Source organism: Mangifera indica, unplaced genomic scaffold (genome assembly GCF_011075055.1).
Source record: "Mangifera indica cultivar Alphonso unplaced genomic scaffold, CATAS_Mindica_2.1 Un_0050, whole genome shotgun sequence".
Classification (NCBI taxonomy): domain Eukaryota; kingdom Viridiplantae; phylum Streptophyta; class Magnoliopsida; order Sapindales; family Anacardiaceae; genus Mangifera; species Mangifera indica.
In genome coordinates this window covers 142,704-164,467 of record NW_025401142.1, presented here as the reverse complement: position 1 = coordinate 164,467, position 21,764 = coordinate 142,704, and the positions used below count along the sequence as shown (strand labels likewise).

At 32.7% G+C, this 21,764-nt stretch overlaps 2 protein-coding genes across 5 annotated transcripts; both read left to right on the top strand.

The window, feature by feature from the left end:
- Positions 1-381: 381 nt before the first annotated feature.
- Positions 382-1,918, top strand: LOC123206815 (protein NODULATION SIGNALING PATHWAY 2-like). The gene has a single exon (XM_044624068.1). It carries the CDS (start codon positions 382-384, stop codon positions 1,771-1,773), a length of 1,392 nt encoding a protein of 463 aa, XP_044480003.1. The 3' UTR covers positions 1,774-1,918.
- Positions 1,919-2,226: 308 nt separating this feature from the next.
- LOC123206805 (serine/threonine-protein kinase ATG1t-like) lies at positions 2,227-6,594 on the top strand. Of its 4 annotated transcripts, none has more exons than XM_044624059.1 (8): positions 2,227-2,570; positions 3,094-3,211; positions 3,313-3,371; positions 5,314-5,378; positions 5,566-5,659; positions 5,737-5,817; positions 5,903-6,027; positions 6,130-6,594. In XM_044624059.1, the coding sequence occupies exons 1-8, from the start codon at positions 2,289-2,291 to the stop codon at positions 6,146-6,148; spliced, it is 843 nt and encodes a 280-aa protein (XP_044479994.1). In that variant the 5' UTR covers positions 2,227-2,288; the 3' UTR covers positions 6,149-6,594. The 4 variants fall into 4 exon arrangements, with proteins under 4 accessions (XP_044479994.1, XP_044479995.1, XP_044479996.1 ...); XM_044624060.1 differs by having other exon boundaries at positions 2,228-2,570; positions 5,737-5,800; XM_044624061.1 differs by having other exon boundaries at positions 2,230-2,570; positions 5,737-5,800; positions 5,903-6,014.
- The last annotated feature ends 15,170 nt before the right edge of the window (positions 6,595-21,764 follow it).

Here is a 21,764-nt window from a genome sequence, read left to right as displayed (position 1 = left end):
AGAGAGTTTTAAGTATACTGGTAATATGTCATCATGTGATTAGATGATTTAAATTAAAAAATAAAATAAATTTTAATTATATGATAATATATTATTTATATATCCAATTATACATTTAAAAATATGTATATATAACACTGTTTATTCCATTAACATAAGATCCTTTTATACATAGAATTGTATTATTAATACATAGAATAAAAACTCAGCCTCGCAATCAGCATGAATACTTTATTTCTTAAAAAATTTTACAACCTTCAAGGTTTTAACCCTGCTAGACACTCCAACTTGTGTACTGTTCAAAGAACAAAGTTATATGGTTCTTCACTCTTTGGTTGAATGGAGCTTGATCAAGTCCATTGCCTGATTGAACCAAACTACATGGCAAAGCTCCAGGATTATATCTTGGAAACTGAATGCTTTTTCCATGGTGAAGATCCCATCTCTGCAAAGACAATTCCAGATGATGAGATTCTTGACAATGAGAACCAGGAAAGATTGCTCCAGATAGAGACAGAGCTCATGGATTTTGCTTCAATTAGTCAGCATTCAGTGAGCGGCAGCCCTGGGAGTTCCTTGGAAAAAGAACTGAGTCCAGGAATGGTTAAAGCAACAGAAGAGAAAGTTTTGAATGAAGCCCAGGGAGAGTTGATTGAAGAAACCAGTATAACTGATCTCTTGATGATGGGAGCTGAAGCTGTTGAAGCGCGAAATCATGTTCTGTCTTCAGCCATTATTGCAAAACTCAACAATCTGTTAAGTGAAGGGGAAAATTGCGATAATCCTTTTCATCGGCTGGCTTTGTTCTTCACTCAGGGCCTCTTTTATAAGAGCATTGATGCTCCTGATAAATTCCAGGAGCCTGTTGCTAAACAGGAAGACATTTTGGCCACTTTCCAGGTGCTCCAGGAACTCTCCCCATATGTTAAATTTGCTCATTTCACAGCCAACCAAGCAATCCTGGAAGCCACAGAGGGTGATGCAGAAATTCATGTCATTGATTTCAATATCATGGACGGGATTCAATGGCCGCCTTTGATGGTTGATCTTGCATCAAGAAAGAATGTTGTTTCTCTTAGAGTAACAGCCATCATAACTGACTGGGAAACTTCAGTAAATGTTCAGCAAGCAGGAAGAAGACTTAAAGAATTTGCAGAATCAATCCATTTTCAATTCACATTCGATCAGATGCCAATGATGACTGACAAATATTTTCAATCACTCGAAGCCGGCCACACTCTGATAGCCAATTGCATGATGCATCAGCTTCACATCCCTAAAAGAAGCCGCTTACTGGTGAAAACTTTCATTGATGGTGTGACAAAACTCTCACCAAAAATTCTCATTTTAGTGGAGGAAGAACTTTTCAATTTTACAAGAACTCCGTCAATGTCATTTGTGGAATTTTTCTGTGAGGCCGTCCACCATTATACAGCACTTTCTGATTCACTGGTAAGCAGTTTTTGCAAGAACTCTGAAGCAGGATTAAGGCAGATAGAAAAAGTGTTTCTGGGGATCAGAATTCTGGACACTCTGAGCCAATTTCCTTCTTCAGATGAAGAGAAAATGCAATGGGGAAAAGGGTATGACTGTTTACGAGAATTCAAGCCCATAACTATGAGTTTTTGCAACATTTCCCAGGCGAAGTTCCTGGCGAGCCTCTTCAGAGGAGGCTATTGGGTACAAAATGAGAAGTGGAAGCTGACTCTGTGCTGGAAATCTAGGCCTCTGACCACAGTTTCCATTTGGGTGCCAATTTCAACATCAAGGTGATGACACAGTTGAAGCCCACTTGATTTGTCAACTTATGAAAATAGATTTGAATGGTTTAGGTATCGCTTGTTCATATGTGAATTTCTAGTTAGTTGTGCTTCGCGTGATTAGTTGCAACTTGCCACCATCTTTAAGTATTGTTCATGTTCACCAAACATCATGCAGACAATTTGCAGAAATACTTATGCATGTAATTCTGTGTTCAGTGTAATGGATCAAGGAGATGTGCACAAAATATTGTAGTAGAATTTATCATTACATCAATTTGATAAACCAGAAAGAAAATAATTATGGAGATATTTGAAACCTATTTCACCATGTTCTCCTACTGACAGAAAGTGGTAATTTTCATAACTGGGGAATGTTTGACCCCTCAAAGTATAACTGATTTCTAAAAAGCCCCGTAAGTTTCATAGTTAAAAAAAAAGGGCCACTACACACACACGCCATGTGAAAGCATAAATTCTAGCTAAGCAACGGAAGCATAAACCCAGAGCAGATATTAATTTTTAATCATGAGCAACTTTCAGACCGCAGTGGACCCTGAAACGTCACAAAATATCTCCAATAACTTAACTAAACTAGCTGGAAACTACCTGTTGAAATCGAAGCTTGGGGAGAGTCCTTCCTCCACGGTGTGGAAAGCGGAGCACGTGTCATCGGGAGATGTAGTTGCGGTGAAGCAAATTTATCTCCACAAACTGAACAAACACCTGAGGAGTTGCTTGGACTGTGAGCTTAATTTTCTTTCTTCTGTAAGGCACCCCAACATAATTCGCCTTTTCGAGGTGTTCCAGGTGGGGTGTAAATGCAAAATTTTGATCTTTGGTGATTGTTTTGTTGTTTTGTTTTGATTTTTAAGTGATTTGAGCAATGCCCTTTTTGTGTTTTATGAATTGGGTGTGTAGATTGTTGGTTTTGGTTGTTTAATTTTTACTTTTAGGCAGTTTATGGACTACCCAGTTTGTGTTTTCCGAATTAGAAGGTGCGTTTGGTGTGATTTTCATTTGTTATTGGATTTTTTATGGGGAATTTTCACTTTTCTACTGAATGATCTAACGAATTCAAGAGTTTTGTTCGGTGAGAAAGCGAGGGATGGTAAGTAGAGATTGTGAGTAAGAGAAAACCCAATTTAGGGAAGAACAGGCAGAATAAAGAGAGCTCTAATGCAGGGTGATTTCAATATTTTTTATGTGACTTACTTTAAATACAAAGACTTCTCAGAAACTAGTTCTTATACATTCTATTGTCTTTATCTTAATTAATCATTTATGCTGTCTTATTAGTTTCACAAATGCTATTTATTTTCTTTGATCTCAGGCTGAAACTTGCATATTCCTTGTTGTTGAGTTTTGTGCTGGGGGAAATCTTGCTTCTTATATTCAGCAACATGGGACACTTCCGGAGCTGACTGCCAGAAAATTTATGCAGCAGCTTGGTAGCTAATTCTGTGCCATTTCATCAATTGTGAAGGTCATTTTCATGCTATCAGTTTTTCACTTCGAGCTAAATATATCATCATTCAATTCTCTGTTGCAGGAGCTGGCTTGGAAATTCTACATTCTCACCACATTATTCACAGGGACTTGAAACCAGAGGTACCAGAGAATTATTAAACATACACATGAAGAAAATTGTAATATCCCTGGTCTAATAGCCTAATCTGCTATTAAAATATTGTCCACTCTGGACACATAGCCTATCATGGTTTTGCTTTTAGATTTTACAATCCAAAACGTCTCTTAACAGTTTAAGGAGCTCATAGACTATTTAACCAGTCAAATCTCTCATCCTTAATCGATATGGGATACACAGATAAAGTATAGACAGACTCAATATTTCTCTCGTGTTTTGTCGATGTGAGATTTGTTTAAAAGTATCATATACACTCTTCCTTACAGGACTTAGCATCCTCGCTGAGGTTTACCCTGTCATCTTTCAAGAAGATATGTGAAGCTGCTCTAATATCGTTTCTAATATCCTTGGTCAAATACCCAACCCACTGTTAAGATATTGCCCATTCTGGATATACAGTCTATCATAGTTTTGTTTCTAGGTTTTGCAATAAAAAACACGTTTTAACAGTTTTAGAATTTCATAGGCTATTTAACCATTCAAATCCTTCCTCTTCTAACTTATGTGGGATACACAGACAGAGTACAGACAGACTCAATATCTCTCCAGTGCTTTGCCAATATGAGATTTGCGTAAGAGTATCAAATAAACGTAAAGTTTGATCTTAATATGTCGTCAAAAAAGAATTGAACTCATATTCTCTTATACATAAAGTTTTTTTTTTTATCACTCAAGCTACTCTTTGGGCAAATTCCACATTGGCAAAACACGAAAGAGATGTTGGATTTATCTGTATTCTATCTATGTATCCTAAATCGGTTAGAGGTGAGAGGATTTGATTAGTTAAATACCTTATAAGCTCCTTAAACTGTTAAGATGCGTTTTTGGTTGCAAAGTGATGTACTATATCTCTAGAGTGGATAATATCTTGACAGTCGGCTAGGTAATTGGACCAGAGATGTTAGAAATAATATCAGAGCGGTTCTGTGTGTCTTTTTAAACGATAGTGGGGCAAACCTTAGCAAGGAAGCTGAGTCCTGCAAGGGAGGGTGTATGTGATACCCTTAGACAAATTTCACATTGGCAAAGTATAAGAGAGATGTTGAGTCTGTCTGTACTCTATCTATATATCCCATATTGGTTAGGGGTGAAAGGATTCAATTGGTTAAATAACCTATGAGTTCTTTAAATTGTTAAGATGAGTTTTGGGTTGCAAAGCGTAAAAGCAAAACCATGATAGACTGTGTGTCGAGAGTGGACAATGTCTTGACTGTAAGCAGGATTATATGTTTAGAGTGAATAATATCTTGACAGTAAGCTGAGCTATTAGATCAGCGATGTTACGAAAATTCTGGATAGTTGTTTTATTTAATTCTTTAACCTGTTTGGAGTAGGTGTATAGCAAAATGCTTATGAGAATGTTGACAATGCCATTCATCGCTGATAGTTTAGAGTGTGAGTCTATTATTGTTAGTACTTTGTTTATTTGTCTGGTAACCAACAGCAGGATGCCATCCTTGACCTAACAGCATGTTACTTCTTCCACTGTTATGCCGTTATAGTTCAGTTCATGCAAATGTAAAATGCTACGACTGATATGAAGACAAACTGGCTTGGTCCTAACCAGATCAACTCTCTTGTTAGGATGCAGATTCAGAGCAGTTGTTTTTAGTGGGCTTCCTTTATAAGTTCCACTCATATTTTTCCATGTTGATCACCCCACTTATGAAGAACAAAATTAAGATAAAACAAATTAGCAATCTTGAAAATGCTATGAAGCTCCCTCGGCTATTAACATCTGTTTTAATTGTAAACCCCAAAGCAACTTTCAATCTTGTTAATTGTCGTTAAATTCTAGCTGTTTCAAATTTTCACCCAGGTTATGCATGCATTTTTTTTCTCATTATGTTTTTTGCAACTGAAAGCCTTATTAATTGACTAATCCTTTTGCTTTTGATTGAGCAGAACATTCTACTATCTCATGCAGAGGATGGTGTGGTGCTCAAGATATCTGATTTTGGTCTTTCAAGGTAAATTATAGTCGTAGGAAGCAATATAAGGCATGTGGATAGGCCTTAGATATAGAACTGGCAGGAAACTGTAATGAGCTTTATGCAATTTCATTTTATTGTTTAGATATAAAGATTATGTTGAAATAACTTCTGTTTTAAAAATTTTGGAAACTTAAATTGATTTTTTTCATCATATTATGAACAGCAATCTCCATCCGGGCAAGTGTGCTGAGAAAGTATGTGGATCGCCATTATACATGGCTCCTGAAGTTCTGCAATTTCTTAGATATGATGAAAAGGTACTTCTTTTTCCCCTAACTAATTGTTGATTTTAAAACACATTGTTAATGTATTAAAATTCCGAACTTATATATAGGTAGACATGTGGAGTGTTGGTGCAATTCTTTTCGAGCTTCTTAATGGCTACCCACCCTTTCATGGTAGGAATAATGTCCAGGTATCACTTCTCCCTAGTGAGGAGTTCTTAATAATCGTTACAGTAGTCTAGCTTCCTCTCCATTAAAAAGCTTTGTTCCTTTCAGTTGCTGCAGAACATCAAGTCATCTACACATCTACCATTCTCTCAGTGTATTCTACCCTGGTTGCATCCAGACTGCCTTGATATGTGTTTAAAACTACTTTCTAAAAATCCAGGTTTTACTTTTTGGTATCAACTTCGCATATTACTTGAATTCCATCCCAAAAGTCTCTTTGTTTGCTCTTGGGTTATTGCAGTCATCCCCTTAACTGGCTTTTTCATTTGTTGCAGTGGATCGTATGTCCTTTAGTGAATTCTATCAGCATAGATTCCTGAGAAGAAAAGAGTGGGAAACTGACACCAACTTTTGATGTTCCATGTTTAATTCTTCCCCTGTATGGTAAATCAGTCTAATCCATTACAGCTATCCATAGTCACTCTTATACTGCACATAAATTTGCGGTGGCGTAGCAGTCATCATAGGTTCATTAACATCAAACTAAGTTTTCTCTGGTGAAATAGTCTTAATTTCTTGTGTCTTCTACTACCTCACGAACCATATTTCCAATTGTATCTTTGATATCACCATGTAAAGAAGCAACTGAAAAATGGCAATTTGGTGGAGGTCGTGGCATTGTAAAGGATTTTCACTTGTTATTGTTAAATAGGTGATCATAGGTAGTGCGAGATTTTGTATCATTGTAATCTACAGTAATACCCATTCCATCAAGTTACATAATTTCCCTCTTTGATGCCTGCACCTTTCTAAGTAGACGTATCTAATATATAAGAATAAGGAAAGGGAAGCGAGACAGCAGAGAAGAAAAATTTAGTCGGATGTGGAAACCCTTAGGAGAGAACCTTGTCTCTCGAAAACCAGGTGTAAGGAGAGGATTTCGGCACTCTCTAACTTGCTAGAAGATTGTATTGAACAGTGAGACAGAGGTACCTAATATAAATTGGTATCAGAGCACTTTTTTGGGATAAATTCGAAATTTAGGGAAATTGGAATCAATAAGAGGAAGCAAGAGAAATGAAAGCAGAGATATAAACACAAATTGGAGACGGATTTTCGAAGAAGTTCTCTGAATTGCACAAATATTGGGTCACTCTTCTGCAAATAAATTGCGAGAGCATTTGATGAAGATTGACACATAGATGATGACACAAAAAAATCGATTCCAACAAAAATGTAGTTAAACTTGACAAGATTCAGTCACCGTAATCTATTCCGTTGTCTAATGGCTTGAGTTTTGTGGTGATAAAGTTCAGACAGAAAGAGCGGGAACTGAATAAAGTGAGCGGAGATGAAAATGAAAGAAAAAAGATGGAAGTAGTAGTGAGTAAAGAAGAAGGAAATCAGGTGTTTGCAGAAATAATAGAAGAAACCAGAGAGAAACTAACGGCGGAGGAAGAGAAAGAAGATAAAAGAGGTACTAATGAAAACTCACTTAGTCAATAGGGTTGGATTTAAACCGAACGTGTTTGAGCTCCGTTCGACTTAATAATAATATAGTTCGAGTTCGAGCTCAAGCTCGTCAAGCTCGTTATGTTTGAGTTCAAACTTGATTCGAATTTAGTTTGACTTATTTCGAATTCGAGTACTCATTATTAAAACGATATCGTTTTAATATATATTAATCAAAACGATGTCGTTTTGTATTAAAAATTTTAATTTACAAGCTTTGACAATTAAGCTCGAGCTCGCGCTTGCTTAAACTGGCTTAGGGTTGACTCTTTTTGAGCTCATTCAAATCGAACTTAAATAGGTTTGGTTCAAATCTAACCTTATTAGTCAAGGAGGAGTCCATTTATGTTAATCACATCAGCCCATTTAAACACTTCCCCACAATCTTAAAGCCTCAAACCCAAGCCCGATACCAAGAAAGCCCACTTCTTACTCAAAACCCGACCCAACCTCCATTTTATGTTAATCACTCCACTAGCCAAACCACAGCCCATTTTTAAGCCCGATTTCCTACCAAATCAGCCTAAACATTTTTTCCCTTTAAACCTAACACCTATCCCAACCCAAAACTCCAACAAACCCAAACCCCAATACTCAATCAACCACTTATAGTAATAACCCAAACCCAAGACGTGACGCAAAAGCCAATAGGGTCAATCTAAGGACCAACACTTAACCCAAGCCTCAATCCATTCAAAACCAACTTGCCTATTTGAGTTAATCTGTGACACATCCACTTCCTTCACCTCTTCCATAACACCAATTTTTATACTATTAAAATCATCATGCATAAGGAAAAGCAAGAATAATACTTTTCTTATTCATAATCATAAGAAAAATAAAACACTTCTATAATTATTAATCACAAGGAAAAATAAGTATAAGTACTTTCATATTCATCAATCATATAGAAAGACAAAATTCATCCTTCTTTAGAAAATAATCTGGAGAAAATTTATAAATGTTGTTCATAATTAGAAAACATAAAATTCATAAGCATATAAATAGAAAAAAAAAATTTGTTAGTTCATAAATAGAAAACATAAAATCCATAAGCTTATAAATAGAGAACATAAAAATATGTAAGGTCATAAATAAAAAACATAAAATTCATATATAACTTTTGTCAAGTAATGTCACTTGTATCTTCGATGACCTTGTTGTTTTCTTATTCATATTCATCATAAATTTGTAAACTTTTTCTCATTCATATTCGTATTCGTATTAGTCCGTAGATTCTTTATCGTATTTGTATTCATACTCATATAGGTTCATAAACCTTTTCTCATATGCATATTTGTGTAGGTCCGCAGATCTTTTATCATATTCATATTTATATACGCATGCAGACTTTTCATCATATTCATATTTATAACTATTTCATAGACCTTTTTTCATATTTATATTCATAATATATCTACATATCTTTCATCATACCAATATGTATCCCTAGATGATTTTATAATCAGGTCATATTTATCAATTCATAAATCCATTAATTCTTCATTTTACTACGGACATTCCACAAAAACAATTCTTATAAAACTTTTTCTTTCTTGCAAACCTTTATTTTGAAAAATATCTAAAAATCTTTATTAAATAAATTTATCCAATACTTTCATATAAGTTATGTCTATAAAAGAAATAATTTTCAAAATACTTTAAGTTAAAACATTAGATAGCATAGCCTCATTCAAAACATAAATCATCATGAGATAAAATAGCATAATTCATTACCTATTATCTAAGTTTTTACTTACCTCAAAAGTAGATAGTTCTTAATTACGCCTTTAATCACCCAATGAGATGCAAATGTTCTCATATTGTTTTAGCAACCATAAATCAAACTCAACACTGATAAATCTTAGTCTGATAAATTTCTCCTATTAGTTTGTAAACCTTACAAATCATGATCCTATTGCTAAATCATAAGAAACCCCATCAAAACCTACTATGCATACGCAAAATCTTCACTGGACATATATTGTGCATGTACATACCCTTCGCCAAACCACTATTGTTATAAGATTTTTAATAAATTAATCACTCCTTGTAAATTCACAAAATTTGAAAAAATTAAAGTATATATATAAGAAAAATTCATAAAAATTTTCAAATGAAACCTTCACAAAAATTCTTGACTCTAAATTAATTCATTTCATATTTGAAATATTTGATAAAATCATAATATAAAATTGTCCAAAATTCAGAATTTTTACTGAATAATCTTTGTTCTAAAATTTTTAGTAATTCATAAACACATCAAAAATCGCAAAACTTTGTTATGATTTAGCAGAAATATTAATAATTCTTTAAGAAAAATTATAGAAATAAATTTTAATTCAATTTCATTTTCAAGAATTCAATAAAATCAAAATACGATTATTGTCCAAAATTTTCAGAAAACTTTTCAATTACAAATAAAATAAATTTCTTCGTCAAAACATTTAATAAAGATAAAATAAAAAGGGTCAAGATTTTCGATTTTTTAATATTCACAGACACAATTTTAAACCGAATACAATGCTAACACAATTAAAACCTAAGTCATATATAATTTAATAGAGGAAATCCAAAATCCTAAAATTTAAAGTAACTAAATAAAATAAAAGAAAAGACTTAAGCTTACTCGATTTTTTAGCCTCTTAGCGAATTGATACAAACCTTTCACCTCACTTCCTCCAATTGCTCAAAGGTGAATAAAAGAAAAAGAATATTTTTTTTATAAGGGATGTAAAATCTTGGAATAAAGAAAAGAGTAGTTTATATAGGACTCCTTTGAGTAATAAAAGGGATAATAACTCAACTAAAATCCATTTAATGCCTTATATCCCTAAATTTATCTAATCATATGTCTTGTTTTAATCCTTTTTTAATTTGAAAAGTGATAAAATCCATCCAAACTTAAAATCACTTTTAATAATAATAATTTATCTTTAATCTCAAGGATAAAACTTCCTCCAATTTATAACACCTTAATATCCTTTTACATCTATATATATCCAACAATAAAATTATATGTACAAACAATAATATCTCATCATATGATTGAAAATTATTTTATTTTTAATTTGAAACTATTTAATAATATAATAATACGTTATTGTTTTAACACAAAGTTTTACGCATTATTTTTTCATACAGTGTTACTCTTTATCTACTCTTGTCTTTTTCTTTATCCATAAGTATCTCTTCATATTTTTATTTATCATTAATATATTTTTTCTCTATTTTTCATAAAAATTGATATATTAAAATTCTGACACTCTTGTACTTATTAGAAGATTGTATTGAGTAGTGAGATGGAGGAATTAACAAATTGGTATTAGAGCTCTATTCTAGGATAGATTCAAAACTGAGAAAAATTGGGATCAATAACATGAAGCATGGAAAATGAAAGTAGAGATATAAACACAAATTGGAGAGGGATTTTTGAAGAAACTATTTGGATTATACAAATATTAAGGTAGGAAATTGAAATTTTTACCTTAATTTACACCCACATATACATTTATATCACACTTTTTACACTCTAACCATTTTTACCATTTTATATGTTAAAATACCTAAATTGCTCTTCTCTTCAATCTTGATAAACCAGAACAAAGGCAGTAGTATTACTTTTATCTTTTTATGTACTATAGAGAGAGAACATGTGTAGATATTTAATATCAATATTTTGAAACAAGATTTATATATATGTGTTAAATAAGATCAAGTAAATTAAAAATTTTTGAGTTTAAATTTTTAGATTAAATATACAAAAATTATAAATTCACTTGATTTTATCTTCCTAAATTTTGGTTGGTGTCAATCTCATATTGAAGCAGCACATAAAAAGACAATCCAAGAAGCCACCCATAAAGATCAATGATATTATGTGTATAGCATATAACATATATAGCATAAAAGAGAGAGTTGACATATTTAGCACAAATTTGCACGAAGAAAATTCAATGAGCAATCCGTCGACGACGAAAATTCAATGAGTAATGGTAGGATAACAGGTGAGGTTTCTTGTAAAACATAAGCATAATTGTATCGTACCAAATTTAATTCAATTTAAATTTAATGTAAATCAATTAAATTTAATTTGATCTAAATTCAATTAAGTAATTCAAAATATTATTAAATGTAAATTTCGATTTGATCTCAAAATATTGTTAATTAACCAATTGTTGCAATTTTAAAATGAATTAATTTCATGAGAAAAAATTGTCAAGAAATTATAATGTGGCAATTATAAGCATGGTGCATGATGTTATGAATAATTCAAACTGATTTTGGCTTGGAAGGCTAATTAGATAACCAACCCCTTAGCAGTGGGGGTTGGTGTCGCCAACCCTTTTCCTAGATTTTTTCTATTCTTTTAAAAATTTATTGAGGAATTCATTTTAATTAATAATTCAATTTTTTTATTCGAATATTACATTAGTTGATGTTAATCATATTAATTTAATAATGACTTTCTAGTTTGTTTGACCAACCTTCTTTTTGCGAGGTTTGATTCCAATTTTGCTTGTCACCTACCTTTTTTTTTTTAAATGTTACTCATGAAAAAATTCATTTTAATAATGCTAATTTTATTTTATTTTTATTCCAATGTTACATTAGTTGATGCCAACCATGTTAATTTAACAATGATAATCTAGTATGTTTGATTAATCTTTGATTGAAAATGATTGTCTTTAATTAATCTTTCATTAATGTAATTAACGAATTAATATATTTTTTAGACATTTGCAATCAACTACTAGAAGGGGGAATACTGATTCCATGATACATACAAATTTCGAGTGTACATGTCACTTCAGACAAAGATGGACACCGTGACTATAATTAGGAATAAACTAAAATTTACTCAGAGAGCTATTTTTTGGAAAACTTGTTTTGGACACTTTTTAGATTTGGTAGAGCCACGGTTTAGTGCCATTTTTATACAATTGATGTTGCTTTAGATGATTAATCGTGGGAACCTTGAAAGAGAAATATGGTTCAGAATAAATAGTGTTGAGTTCCAATTCAGCCCTGTGGAGTTTGCACTAGTTAGTGGTCTAATTTTCGAAGAGGACATTGACGTGTCCAACTATGTTGATTGCATGGGGATGCCTCGACTGAGAGAGGAATACTTTCCACACATTCAAAGGTTATTATAGCATGAAAGGATCGAGCAAGCAGTTGGCAATCAAATATGGGGAGACAATGAGAATGATGCAGTGAAGTTCATGGTATTGTATTTTGCATTTATGGGATTATTAGGGGCAGACAACAGAACAAGAATATCTTATCATTTTTTACATTTAGTAGGCAATCTAAATGCATTTAGTTGGTATCCATAGGGGACGGTTACATGAAATAAAACAATTAAATCGATGCGGAAGGCTATCTATAACAAATATCAATATTATGTTGAACACTGCCCACCCTACACACGTCTGCTCCCATTTCTTAGTTACAATGTTTTGAGATACTCGATTACTTTCCAGGTAAATATCGCATAATGAATAAAGTTAACATTCATCCTAATGATTGTAAATACTAAACATAAATGTTGTACATTGTGTAGCATTAGATTTATGAGACGATTCACAATCTATCACCTTATGTCTGTCTAAAAGCAAATGATCAAATCTTCTGTATCCTAAAGTAGAAGGCAAATGTACTACCGACTAGGATGACATATCGATACTTTATGAAGCTCCTCCGATAAGTTGCTCATTGGTTGATTTACATTTTATTATTCACTTCATCATTTCATTAATTTTTATAAATTTTCGTCATGTTTTAGAAAGGGATTATAGTTGCATTGCATCCGACTGAGACTGAATATAACTCTAAGTGGTACATTCAAGCTCTGAAGTTTATAGAAGAATAGATACTGCTCGCATCATTAGATGACAAGTCTATAGATTCTGATGATGATGCCCAATCGATTCATCTTATTCCCTGTCAAACAACCTCTAAAGGGTTTTCATAGTCTTCATTTGCTAGGTCATAAGTCTCCTATGTCCCAATGGCATCCCTATTAGTACAAGATTTCCCTCTTTATGTCGCCATCGTATTTATACGAATATCTTCATCATGAATGCCTTGACCCATTGTTCTTGGGACGTCTCATGCTAGATAGGTATCTCCTCTATAGGTGTCATCTTCTCGTACTACGTACTCCCGAGAGTCACATAAAGCCTCTATTAATGTACGTCTATCTTTTCTATGTAGGTTCACCTCCCCTGCCTCCCATCCTCGAGAGTGCCAGAGGGACGAGCTTGTAAGACACTTAGTTCACAGGAAATTGTATAAAGGTGTCTTGTATGACCATTTTCAATAGATTTTAATGGAACATGGAAGAGGCATTAACTCTCAGATACAACAACAGTTGGACTAGCACATTGTGATAATGCATACAGAGTGGGAGCAATATGCAGCGATGATTCATGGAGAGATACAAGGGAAAACATCAATGCTTCGTAGGGACATGTAAGAGCATTGGTAGTAACAAGTATCGATGTTTCGTGGGAAGTTGAAGGAGTAGTGGTAGTCACAGGCATCAATGTTTTGTGGGGATATGCAAATGTAATGGCAGTAATAGGCATCGATATTCCATAAGGAGATACAAGATCAATGGTAATAGCAAATATCAATGTTTCATAGGGATATGCAAATGCAATGGTAATAATAGGCATTGATGTTTTGTAGGGAGATACATGAGCAACGGTAACAGCAAATATCGATGCTTCAGAGAGAGATGTAAAAACTCCAGTCATCTTTAAATAATCAAATGATGAGACTTGAAGATTCTTATGTTTAGGTATGAGGATTAGTAAAGGTTATTATCAAGTATATATATTTTTTAATTTCAATTAGTTGTATTATAAAATAATGATAACCATAAATTTCTTTTCAGTTAATGACTCATCAGATGACGATGTTTAACAAGAAAAGCAAGATCAACCAACAACTATTGAGAAGTCGATGACAATAAAAAAAGTATCAACATTCAGTCGTGTGCTATGAAAAGGAAAACAATTAGTCAGTCTATTCACAGATCTAATGAAGGCCAAAAAGAACAAACAACCCATACTTAAGTTCCATCCTATTGACTCGCGATTGGTTAAGGCCTACAATGAGTTTTTACTGTGGTATTATAATGCATCAGATAATGATAATCGACGTGTCTTTCTTGGGAGACTAACAAAAATGATAACCTATGTGAGCAAACCTTGGTGAGCCCAAATTGTTACTCTGGGTCAATGGTTAGAAAACATGATATGCACTTTTCCTTTGTATTCATTCATATTGGGTATCACTATCAACTTATGGTCTTACTTGATTATGTATACAACACATCAAAACTTTTATAGGAATACTCCGTAAATCTTTTCTAGATGATAACTAGACGACTATTTTGACCCATTTTGTAGCACTTTTCCACAGTGCTATGATGAGTTCGAATAGTTGGGAGCAAATATGTAGTGATCCTCATTTTTCCTATATCAAATTAATGGCACCTCACGTCTACAATCTATTGAATTCTTTCGGCCATAAGGTAGTGTTAACAAGGTCGTTTATAGTATACGATTATTAGTAACTATACTTATTTCTCTTCATTGGTTAGTAGACATTCATTCCCCTTAACATCGACAACTAACATTGGGTGTGTGGTGTATTGGATATCAACGAATGAAAGTGACTAGCTTAAAGAGGGTGAAGAAGTTGATGATGCCTATAGGACACTAACACACCTAATGAAAGAGAGTAATTTTTATACATCAAAGGGAATTTAACCGCTAAATACTCCACCAAAGTTACAATACAAGTGTGTTCGTGATGTCCCAAAATAAGATGTAGCAAGTTAGGACTGTGACATTTTTTTACTTATTTTTATGGAATACCTTGCATGAGATTGTTCATTCAATTTCACATCAAAACATTCTAGGAGGATAAGAATGCGCGTGACCACTACTATATTCCAAGGGAGGGCCTTCAGTAAGTATTTAAGGTTTATGGTTTATTTATATGTTACTGAACCTGACTTAATTTGTCGTACTTACTAAATCAATTGGATTCTGAAAATGCAGGTTTCGAGGATTTCGATTAAGGCATAGAAGGGCATGCATATGAATTAGATTTCATTTTAGGCCAAAGGACTATTTCCCACCTAAGGTATGCTTTTTTCCCAATTGCACCTCCGTTAACTTTGAAAATCCTATTTATCTACACATGGGCTGTTAAAATTAACTGAGTCTGTTACTCATATTATTTTCCCCTCAAACCTTAAAAATTAACAATTTTTCCCATCCTAAGTTTTCAAAAACTACATTTTCCCCTTAGGGTTTCCAAACCTTCAGACCCATTTCTTTGACAATGATTAACGATCTCCAAGTACTTACTCTCCCTCTCCGATGGCCTTTTCTTTTCGTTATAGATCTCTCAACGTTGTGTGGCATCGTTGTTGATGAAGATGATGCTTCTTTGTCGAGACGAAGACAACTTGTCTTTATCTCTGACGAAGACAAATCATCTTCGTTCAGAGACGAAGACGACGTCTTTATCGACGACAAAGCCTAAAAGGGGAAGACACTACATGATTGAAAAGAGAAGATGCCAGGAAGGAAGAGATGTCACCTGGAGATCGTTAATCGTTGCCGAAAAATTTAATCTAAAAGTTTGGAAACCCTAGAGGGGAAAATGATGTATTAGAAAACTTGAGTTAGGGGAAAATTGTTAGTTTCAGGGTTTGGGGGGAAAAATAAAATAAAATTTAAGTTTATTTTTAATATTACAGATAAAATAACGATTTTACTCTTAAAACCGTTTTTTTAATAGTTTATGGGTAAATAAATTAGATTTTCAAAATTAACGGGGGGAATTTGACAAAAAAGCATACCTTGGGTGGAAAATAGTCCTTTGGCCTTCATTTTATTATTGTTTCAATGATGTATTTTATTATTATTTTAGTGATATATTTGCATTTATTAATTATAATTTCTTTTAGAGGATTTCTTAATGTTTATTAATGAAATGAAACAAATTAATAAAACATATTAATACAAAATACGTGGTGCAATATAATACAAAATCAAATATACACATAAAATGAACATTAATAAATAAATGTCGTGGTAATTTCATTTTGCTATTTCAATCTATTGTCATTGTGTACATGTAAGATCCTAAACATAAAAAATTAATACATTAAAATTTTTACAAAATCCAATAGATAAATTTGAAAAATTAAACATGCAATATATATAATTAAAATTACTATATTAGACGCGATCATAAAATTAATCATGATTACCTATTTGGCCATACAGGTTGCACTGTGAGTACGACAACATTATCCTCGCTTGTTACTTGATATGTGTGACGAGCCAACCATTGGCACTGGAAGTAGACTTAGACAGTTTGAGTGAGTACGACCAGGTTGATGATATCGACTATAATTTTGTTGTCGAACTTCCTCTCCTTGTGAAAGTCTTCTTGTATGATTGGAAAAACGATCGAACCATCGTTGTTCTATCATAGGAGGATAAATTGTAGACATATTTGATGGTGCCCAAATTGATTGATCCTTTAGTGGATTAATATCTTCTCCATACATCCCTCGCAAATATTCAATTGAGTAATATGTACTGACCCAACCTATACAATCCGAGAGGTTATTATACCTTGCAATAGTTGTGGTGTGTACATATGGAATCTAGGAAAGTTGAAATTTCCCATAATCACAAGTTTGATAGAAAAGATTCACAATGAACACTTGTTGTCATGGATCATGGACTTCATATACATACATATTGATTAGCTTAACAACAATATTGGCAAATTTGAAAACATATTGAGCAAGCTTGTTCTCAGCCTATGGTGTTAACGGGTGAGATCTGTCACTTGTAAAAACAACTAATAAATGCAATGAAAAAAAAAAAAACACCGTTATAATTGTAGTTATATGTACTAACCATGTTTTGTCTATTGAAAAACCAATATTGCATTGTGTTCCTAAGAAACTCAATAATATTGGTCGTTATAATGTTGTACTGTTACCCTCTAAATTGGGCACACACCTATCTTTCAGACTCAATATTGGTCAAATAGGCGACTGCAGTGGGACTTACTCGGGCAATTCTACTCATAACAGCTTCAAAGTCCTTGAGGTGATATGTCTTAACAACTTTCTAAAATAATTCTTCAATATATTTAGTTTATTTGAACTGTTAATGTATGTTAACATTTATATGGTAATTACAAAACTCATGATGTGCATGAGGTATTACGTTCCCGACCGACATAATTATTAAATGATGGTGATAAAAAATAATGGCCAAATTTGACAAATTACCAATGCACATGTGAAGGTATGTCAAAAAGGGCATTTATGTATCTATTCCCTCATTATGCCCAATACTAAATGCGAGTAGGTAAATTTGATTATTACCATCCTTCGCAACAACAATGAAAAGAGACTTAATATACTTTCTTTTTAAGTGTGAAACATCAATGCATATCATTGGGCGACAAAATTGTTGAAACTCTTTTATTGAACAATGTATACACATGAAGAAAAACTTGAACCTATTTTTTGGGTCGATATCAATACGTGTCACGGTTCCTAAGTTTTTAAGCTCCAAATTATGACAACACTCACACAATAGACTGAAAGACTCTTCTGGAGATCCTCTTAATGCATTTATTACATATGTTTTGGCATGTCATGCTTGCGTGTAGGGTATGTCAATTCTGTACCTATCTGTTATGTCTGAAATAATTTCCTTCGATCGATAAATGTGATTAACCATAAACATTAACTTAAGTATGTTCCCCAAAGACTTTGCATAACTTATCTATGGTGCAACAACATTTGATCCCGCGGACAAGTGTGTGCCTTGTCTATACGTTGTAAAACCCAATAGTCTCTATCTTGCTCTCTCGTTGCTCGTGCCCACCATTTACATTGTGGATATATGCACTTAAGCTCATACCATATATTATCAAAGTGACCAACCTTCCATTGAATTCCTGTCTCTAAGGCATATGTTTAAAATAATGCTTTCAATTTTGCCTTCGAATTATAAAAACCCATCACTTGCAAATGGTTGTCCTTTCATGATGCCTGATTACTAACACTTGCATTCTCAACATCAATAGTAAGCTCAAGAACCCATTAAAATAGATTTGAATTATGGATGTAACTTGGATATGCTCTAATATTCATAGAGCCATGACATCTCATGCTATATTTAACCCTTTCATTACAAGCATGACTTTGACTTCTATCGATGTCTTGGCTTAGAACACGTACATATCCTCATCAAACCTCGAGAATTCATCATCATTATCATCTTTATTACCCTCTACTTCATAATCCTTATCCACGTCGTCATCAATATCATCATCAACACCATAGTTCCCACCAATCTCTTAGAAACTTTACAAATATGTCCACTCATCTATCGAATGATTTTCTCTTTCTTTCTTATGAACATCTTCAACTTGTTGATTGTCCTTTCCATCAATTGGACTCTTGATAACATAGAGTTTTGTTGATCCTTGTAAACTTTTTACTATAACCATCAAAAACTTCATATTACCATCATCTACAAACTCTATTGGAACCACATCACTTAGGGTAAATACGTGCACATTTGACTAAATTCGATTGATTCTTAGACAATAACTTATTCTTGCAATGAATCTTTCAAAATCAATACTTGTATCAATACACATCCCTCTCTCATTCCCACCAACATATCTTGTCACATTATCATCACCTTCGATCCACTACCCTCTCTAGCAAATCTTACTTGTAGCTTTTTCCATCTTGACTACAAATAAATCTAAAAACATAAAAACATCTGTGTTTAGGCAAAATTGATGTATTGTAGATAGTAACTGTTGGTGAACAGTAACTTCGGTAAAGAATAGCAACTTTGAAATGAAGAGAATCACAGTTAGCTCACACAAACAACTAATGCTCTGAAGAATGGAATAAAGGAACTGAGTAGAATGGAAGAAAACAGAAAAAAATAAATTCAGGGGTTGGCATTACTAACCTATTATTTTTTTGAAAATTTTTTAGACTTGAATTTTTGTATTTTATAACCATCAGTACAATATTATAACAACTTTAAATAATAAAAACAACATGAAATAACAACATTAAACAACATGAAATTGAATAGAATGGAAGAAAATAGAAAAAAATAAATTCGGGGGTTAGCGTCGCCAACCCATTCTTTGTTTGGAAATTTTTCATACTTGAATTTTTGTATTTTATAAAACAATAAAAACAACAAGAAATAACAACATTAAACAATCTAACAATATGAAATCACAATAAAATTAAATTTCACATGAAGTCATGAACATGAATATACCATACATTATTTAATTTTCAATTGTTCATAAAGAAAACACATAACATATGAGCTTAAATCAAGATTGACCTGAATGTAGATGATTCTGCTGTGAAATCCTCGCAATAAATGCTAATTCTCTAAATAAATTTAACAATTTTCGTCTTTCCCTCCCTTCTGTCCAATTTGAATCCTTTATAATAGTTTTCTTATGGGTTTTATTGTTCAATGACATGTTTTCTCTATTGAAGAAGTGTTTTTTTCCATACTGTAGAAATTTTTTCCTCATTGGAAGGCTGAGGAAAAAGAGGGATATGATATTCTTTCTTTCTACATATATGAGTTACATTAATGGGGATATTTTGTAAAAATGAAATAATATTGTTATATTTTTATTTAGGCTTTGAGATGAGTGACATATATGTATATACGGTTAAAAAAAGAGATAAAAATTTCAATTTTCCTATTAAGGTTTCTTTATGCAAATAAATTGTAGGAACATTTGGTGAAGATTAAATCACAAATGATGCCACAAAAAAGGAGTCGACAGGTTATGCGATAATAAAAATCGATTCCAACAAAAATGTAGTTGAATTTGATGAGATCTAGTTGCTAGAATCTATTCCTTTGTCAAATGGCTTGAGTTTTGTGGTGGCGGAGTTAAAATAGTTGGGAATGGAACCGAATAAAGTGAGTGGAGATGAAAATGGAAAAAAGAAGATGGAAGAAATGAGTTAAGAAGATGAAAGTAAGGTGTATGCAGAAATAGTAGAAGAAACGGGGGAGAAACTAATGGTGGAGGAAGAGAAAAAAGATAGAAAAGATATCAATGAAACCTTACCTAGTCAAGATATCCGATCTAGTCTAAATCGGGTTTGTCTTAACCCAATCTTTTAAATCCAATCAAACCCAACTCATTTTTACATGTCAACCCATTTAAATGCACCCCTCTTATTACAAAGCCCCAAACCCGAACCTAATACCAAGACAACCTATTTCTTACTCAAAACCCAACCTAACCTCCATTTTATTTTAATCACTCCACTAGACAAATCACAACCCATTTTGCATACCCAATTTCCAACCATATCAACCCAAACATTTTTTTCCCTTTAAACTTAAGCACCACCTATCACAACCCCAAAAACCTTCACACTAAAAAACCCAAACCTCAACACTCAATCAACCACCCATAGTAATAACCCAAACCCAAGACCCGACCTAAAACTCAATTAGGTCATTCTAAAGATCAACCGACCGTCTACCAAACCAACCTAAATGACAATTATCCCATTCTCCAAGCCCAAACTCAATTAATTCATCCGGTATTACAGGAAAATGAGCATTTAACAACTAAGAAAATGAGAGATGTCATCTTAAGATTATTGGTGAGAATAATATTAACGACATAAATAATATTATTAATTAGATAAATAGTATCATTAGTGAAATAAATAATATCATAAAAAAATAAATAATATTATAAAAAATAAATAATATCACTTACAGAAATAAACAATATTGTCAAATAAGCTTCATTGTTGAAAAGACAAGATAAAAAGATAAAAACGAAAAATTGATAATTGAAACTATGAAAAGGGAAGTGATGTGTTGAATTATGGCCTGTGAAATGAGGAAATAGCACAACCTCACAATTGTGAAGATAAAGTCAAGTCTTCTTGGAATCTTGGATTATCTGTGGAAAAAATGCAATGGCAAACAATATTAACTAAAATTGATATGTATTTTCCCTTAACATTTGAACTTGAACTGAAAACTCAAACTTTATCAGCCATCCAAAGGAAAAAAAATTTAAATTTTTAGAATTTAAAATTTTAATGATAAAATATTGTTTTATTTTTTTTAACTAACGATTTTAGTTAAGTTAAGAATGTATAGATAAATATTTGAATTTTTTATACTCAACATGTGTGTGTTTGAAAATGAGTTAACTTTGAAATGAAAAGAAGCCTTTTGGCCTTAGTAAAAGCATGCAAATTCAATATAATTATTCTTACCAAAATGTTAAAACAACACAATTTCCTTAACATATTAATTTTATATTATTAGTTGAAGGATCATAATTTAACACTCCTTCTTGA

What these genes read in the sequence shown, in the direction of transcription:
- LOC123206815 (XM_044624068.1), top strand. Translation starts at nt 382, where the DNA reads ATGGCAAAGCTCCAGGATTATATCTTGGAAACTGAATGCTTTTTCCAT.
- LOC123206805 (XM_044624058.1), top strand. Translation starts at nt 2,289, where the DNA reads ATGAGCAACTTTCAGACCGCAGTGGACCCTGAAACGTCACAAAATATC. An exon ending in ACAGGGACTTGAAACCAGAG is followed by an intron (nt 3,372 to 5,313) that starts GTACCAGAGAAT and finishes TTGATTGAGCAG; the next exon opens with AACATTCTACTATCTCATGC. An exon ending in TCTGATTTTGGTCTTTCAAG is followed by an intron (nt 5,379 to 5,565) that starts GTAAATTATAGT and finishes TATTATGAACAG; the next exon opens with CAATCTCCATCCGGGCAAGT.